The 5,442-nt window shown below is 39.8% G+C and overlaps 1 protein-coding gene across 1 annotated transcript in view; it reads left to right on the top strand.

Moving 5' to 3' along the window:
- Positions 1-5,095, top strand: part of LOC114056359 (myocardial zonula adherens protein-like) — a 54,626-nt gene extending 49,531 nt beyond the window's left edge. The window contains exons 13-15 of the mRNA XM_027881517.1: positions 5-691; positions 1,353-1,575; positions 2,508-5,095. Of these exons, the coding sequence (XP_027737318.1) occupies positions 5-691; positions 1,353-1,575; positions 2,508-2,645 (1,048 nt within the window). The 3' untranslated portion in view covers positions 2,646-5,095. The remainder of the gene's footprint in view (positions 1-4; positions 692-1,352; positions 1,576-2,507) is intronic.
- Positions 5,096-5,442: the final 347 nt, after the last annotated feature.

Genomic DNA, 5,442 nt, shown 5'->3' on the forward strand with positions numbered 1-5,442 from the left:
TTAGGAAGTTCATTTCTAGGCTTCCAGATAAGGGTAAGAAGATCTCTGATTTTGCTGAGAAGCTGAAGCTTGCCATCTTGCAAGAGGAGGAACTAACCAGGACTGCTGAGCTGTTATCTGCTGTCAGGTTGGAGTTTCAGGCAAAACAGGAGAAGATTAATACAAGCAAACAGGAAAACAAGGATACACTGAACTGTGAAGATTCCTTAGACTTTAATGAAAACTCTAATACTAAAGAAGTTTCTGAGATTGCTTCCACAAGGCAGGAGGCAGAATGTATTGAGGAGGCTGCCACAAGTACAGCTTTGGAAAATCAAAGGACTCAGAGGAAAAATGATGAAGTAAAGACTGTTAAAAAAGATCAGAATCATTCTGCCGAAGTTGTTTCCACATCAGCCACGAGCAGCCATCTGAAAAATGATCAGCAGGTCTCTCAGAGTAGTACTGAGAATGGTACAGAAAGTGCAGCTACTTTGGATGACAGCAAAGACACCTTGGTTGATGCCTTTCAAAAAATTACAATTGTAGATGGAGATAAGAGTGAAAAAATATTGGAAAAAGGGCAGAATGTGGCAAAACATAAGGGCAATGTGTTTGGAAGCCAGTATCCCAAGACACCACATTACATTGAAGTTCTGGAGGCTCGAGCCAAGAACCCAGTCATAAAGAAAAGCAAATTTAAAACAAATGCGTAAGTGTTATGGGATAGAAAACCCTTTTGTGAGATACTTGATGTGTATAAAATTGGAAATGGTACAGAATAAGCATGATGGCTTTATTTTCCAGTCATGGTTAAAGAGAGTCTCATGACACGGAGGGTTAATATGTTTCTCTTTAGCATTAAGTGCCACAGCAGAATCTCAGCACTGAGCAGTGGCCTAATTCTACCCATTTGGAACAATTGTCATAACCTTCGTAGAACTTCATAGCTCAAGCTTCAAAACTATGAAACAATTGGCAAAACTCCTGTAGATGAATTCTAGAACGTGTAGAACTTTAATAGCAGGAAGCTTTTTGCTTTTTCTACACTTCTAGGGAAGTTACAGTTCACATTGTCTGTACTGGGAGCAATCTGTACTTCTTGTGACTCCCAAAGCATTGCTACTTCAGCTTGCTAATAAATTGCAATTACCTGGTTTGTTCACTGCCCAGTGTAAATTGTGATACTGTCTCTCTGCAGAGAAACAGTTTTAGTTTTTCTGAGTGCTGCTTTTTTCTTCATTTGTGTATGTTTTCATTGTACTTCATATTTGTTTTCAACTCTTACATGTTAAAAATAAGTTTTGGAACTGAAGTTGTTCAACCTTGTGCTGCAAGTTTGGGTCACAACGTAGGTGCTTTATGTCTTTCAGACTATCAGGAGAGCACAGTGGGTCATCTCTTGGTTCCTCATCGAGTCGGTCCCCTGGGGGACTTGGGTCTCCAATTTCTGATGAAGAAAGGCGACTCAGAGATAAGAAACACTTGGATGATATCACAGCAGCTCGACTGCCACCACTTCACCACTCCCCTGCTAAGCTGTTACCCATAGAGGAGTCCATAGCAATTCAGATACAGCAAAAAGAAGCTTATGAGGTATGAATTTACTGTTTGGTCTGAAAGGTAATTATAGCATCAGGATCACTCGTGAAAAAGAAAAGATAAAGGGATCTTTTGATGATGATGAATTGAGATGGGCGGACTTTGAGGAAAGGCACTTGGTCATGTATTTTTGCTTTTAATGATATAATTGAAGAATGTATTAATGCCTTCTGAAACTGTTATTCCTACATTAGACAAAATCTTTGTGTGTTGATATGCTAACCTTATTACACTTATTCACCTCTGACTAGAAATTAAATGTATACCTTGCATATTAGTCTTTAAAGAGTTTTTTGCCCTTGCATGAATGAAGGCCTAGCAAGTATTTGTTATTCTTATAACATGCAAGTATCTGTGTTTGCCTTTATTTGTGCTGTGTCTGAAGAATCCAAGTTCTGAGGTTCTTCAAATGCTGTTGTAATGGATTTTGACTTTCTAAGTTGTGGCAAGCTAATGTTTAAATTAGACACTATTGTAAAAGTGTTTTTTGCTGCTTATTGTTTTTAAAGCACTTGCTAATTTCATCATCTTTAAGGGAGGCAATTCATTTGGAAAATGGAGACATTCTTTGCTGAGGTTGCTGAAAGACCAGCATTGCTTTTGCTACATGTTTACTGTGCACAGTTGCTCTCTTATGTGAACTGATTTTGTTCTGTAAAAACTGTCATTAGTTTATCACAGGTGGGGGCTGCCACATGGGGAATCTTGGCTCTTATAAAAGGGTCTTCAAATAGTAATAGCACAGTTATGTATAAGAGTGAAAAGAAACCTAAATTTTCTTTGCTGGTTACTAAAACTTTTAATTAAACCCAATCTGGAATTGCTGATATTATGATGTCAAATTTATACTTTAATATATTAATTTTTCCATGACAATGACAGATGAACACTTTTTCTAAGTTGTGTCCTTTTTTTTTCTTATACAGGCAATGCAAGCCAAGCTTGCAGCACAGAAGCTTGCAGAGAGACTGAATATAAAAATGCTCAGGTTTGAACCAGAGGGAGAGGCCTCAATGCAGTACAGAGAAGTGAGAGATGAAGATTATTTTTCAGCAGAGGACTGAATTCCAGAAGGGATGTCTGAGGATTTGCCATGTAACTGATCTTTGTGCAGTACTTCTTAAAACCCAAACCTGAATATTGAGAATGCTTGATCTAATAATTTTTTTCTTTAAATTTTCACCTTACAGCTACGGGAAGGGTTCGGTGTAAACCTCATAAATATACACATGACTAAGTGGTAACCTAAGTGCTATTTGGGAACTGTTTTTCGAGCACTTGGGGCTGTTAATCCTTTTGGAATGCCCCACAGTTTTCAGCTTTAGCAAAGTGAGCTCTTTAATACCCTTTTGCAGGCCACCTACAGGAGTTTTCTTCTGTGCTCAAATGTGATTGCAAAGGGCACACATGTCCATAAAGTAAGCCAAGGTGCCTGTGAACTGCTCACACATATGAAAGCTCTTGTCTTGTATAAATGTGAGATACTTCTTTTACCTGTTTAATATTATTTTGCTTTTACCTTGTGGGGAAAATACATACCCAGACAGCTACAATAAATCCACCATCCTTAGGCTGTAAGTCAGCTTCTTATCACATAAGAACTTGTTTCTGTGCCTGCACCTTAAAATAACACTTTCTGCCCTTATGTTGTAAATAGCTAAGAATTTTAAGTTATTTTGTAACTCAAATTCTGTTTGGGCTTTAAGGGACTCTGCTGGGTTTTTTTTTTTTTGTTTCTCATGACAAAGCACATCAAGAGATCAAGTTAATCTGAAGACTTTAATATTTTTATTAAAGATTTTGAGGTTTTTCCTTATTTTTGTACCCTGCTTTCATACTTTGGAATACTATTTTTTCATAATGTAAATTAAGAGATCCACCCTCTGGTTTTCTTGGAGAAAATGTTCTGTGTATTTTGAAGTTGTAGCTGTTCTTTGAAGATAAATACCAATCTTCCTTACAATAACATTTTCTGCAATTTAATATGAATTTTTGAAAGATCAGGAACACCCCTGAGAAATATCTTACAATGATATTCCATGTTGACTAGGATATTCCAAGCCCAGTTTGAGTTCTGTTCTAAAAAGCAAAACTCAGAGATTCCTTGTATAATCCATCAACACCTGTTTTCCAAGATGTTGCAGCACCTGTGTTGCAGGGCTGTCCCTGGATGTGTCCATACTGCTGCAGGAATGGTGTCTCTGGAAATCAAAGCTGCAGGTCATTCAAAAAGCTGCATATTATCTAGAAATGGGGGAGGAGGGTCTCTAATGTTCCTTGAGTGCATACAGCACTTTAGTAACAGACAGTAACTCTCTCCCAAACGCTCCACAAGCTCTCCTAGGCAGTCCCTGTGGCACAGTCCATACCCTGGCACTGTGGTTTGACAGGTGGAACTGCTGCTGTGCTAATAGGTGGCATTTTTTATCTAGGTCTTCTGTTGCTCTTTCCTCTACCCCTTTCTCTCACAGCCTTCATGTTGTCATTGTTCATTGGCTTCTCATCAGCTGCTCTTCTCTTTTTCTGATTAGATTTAACCTCCTGTCACTCAGCCAGATTCATACTCTGCACCTCTGCACCACCCATTCCCTTTCATATGACACTGCTGGGTCTGCATTTAACTCCTGCCCTGTGTCATGGATCCTCCTGCCACTGCTACCTTACCTTGCTTTCTGGAACTCCATCCAAATACCAGCTGTGCACCTGGGCATCTTCTGCTCATCTCAGTCCATTGAATATCCCACAGAGACCTGAATGTCTTTGAGTTTTTGCCACAGCTGCTTTCCTATTGAGTCCTTGCTTTCTTATTTCCCATATTGGTTTCAGACTCTGCAGGTGTTTGACCCTTCCAGGCCTTCTGTTCTTTTTATCACCTTTTCCTGTGGTGTTTTTTCTTTTTTTTCTCCTCTCTTTTCTGTGTTCCTTCTTCATCCTCCCAGCTTCTCACCAACACTTGCCTTTAAAGGTCAGCACAATTTTTGGCATGTTGTCAGTCATTCACGTTCATCCCTCAGCATCCATGCTGATGACCCAGCTGATCCCCAGTTGTATCTGTTTCTGTTTAGCCAGAACACAGGCCAGGAGTGCTCCTCTCTTGTGGATGCTGCTCATCTCTCAGGTCACCTGCTTATGCAGCTGCATCTTGTCATCAGCCCTCTCCTCACTGCAGTCTGTACTGCCTAAGGACAACCCTTAGGAGTGTTTTGGCTTTCCCTTTGCTGTTGCATGAAGCACAAGTTGCCACTTCCAGGCCGTTCACATCTCTTCCCCTTCCCAGGATCATCACCCTTGTCCCAGTACTGGCTGTGCTGTCTCCTTTTACGATGCTGTGTTTTCTCCATGCTGGCTTTTCTGTGCTAAAGGAATCCACACCAAACTGCACAGTAGGGATCTGTTTTCTGGAGTATTGAAATCTATCTCAGCATAGGCTTCTGCTGACCATCCCTTTCCTTAACGAAAACTGAGCTTTCCTTGCACTGTTAACACTCACTTTTGCTCTCTAAACTTTGTGAAGCAGAACTCTGTGGGAGAGAGGGCTGTGTGAATACAAAGCCAAGCTTGATATGAATTTTAAGTTATTAAAAGTTTTTTATTACTGCAAAATCTGGAAGCTTTTCTGGGGAGCTGTTGGTTCTGAGCACAGGTAAGCACCTTGAACTAAGATTCTGTGAACGACAAGAATGCTTTCAGGTATAAAGGGAGTCCCATGTTAAGGAAGATGTGCAGTCTGAAAGTTTGTAAAAGGTTAGAGACTAAGAGGATCATGGAATCATGGAATGATTTGTTGGATAATAAAAGTACAAATCGTGGGATGTCTTGGTCATACTGAAATAAGTTTCTGATCAAGTATGGTATGGCTAT

This window comes from Empidonax traillii, unplaced genomic scaffold (genome assembly GCF_003031625.1).
Source record: "Empidonax traillii isolate 1590-97213 ecotype Southwest subspecies unplaced genomic scaffold, ASM303162v1 scaffold90:size2128546, whole genome shotgun sequence".
Taxonomy (NCBI): domain Eukaryota; kingdom Metazoa; phylum Chordata; class Aves; order Passeriformes; family Tyrannidae; genus Empidonax; species Empidonax traillii.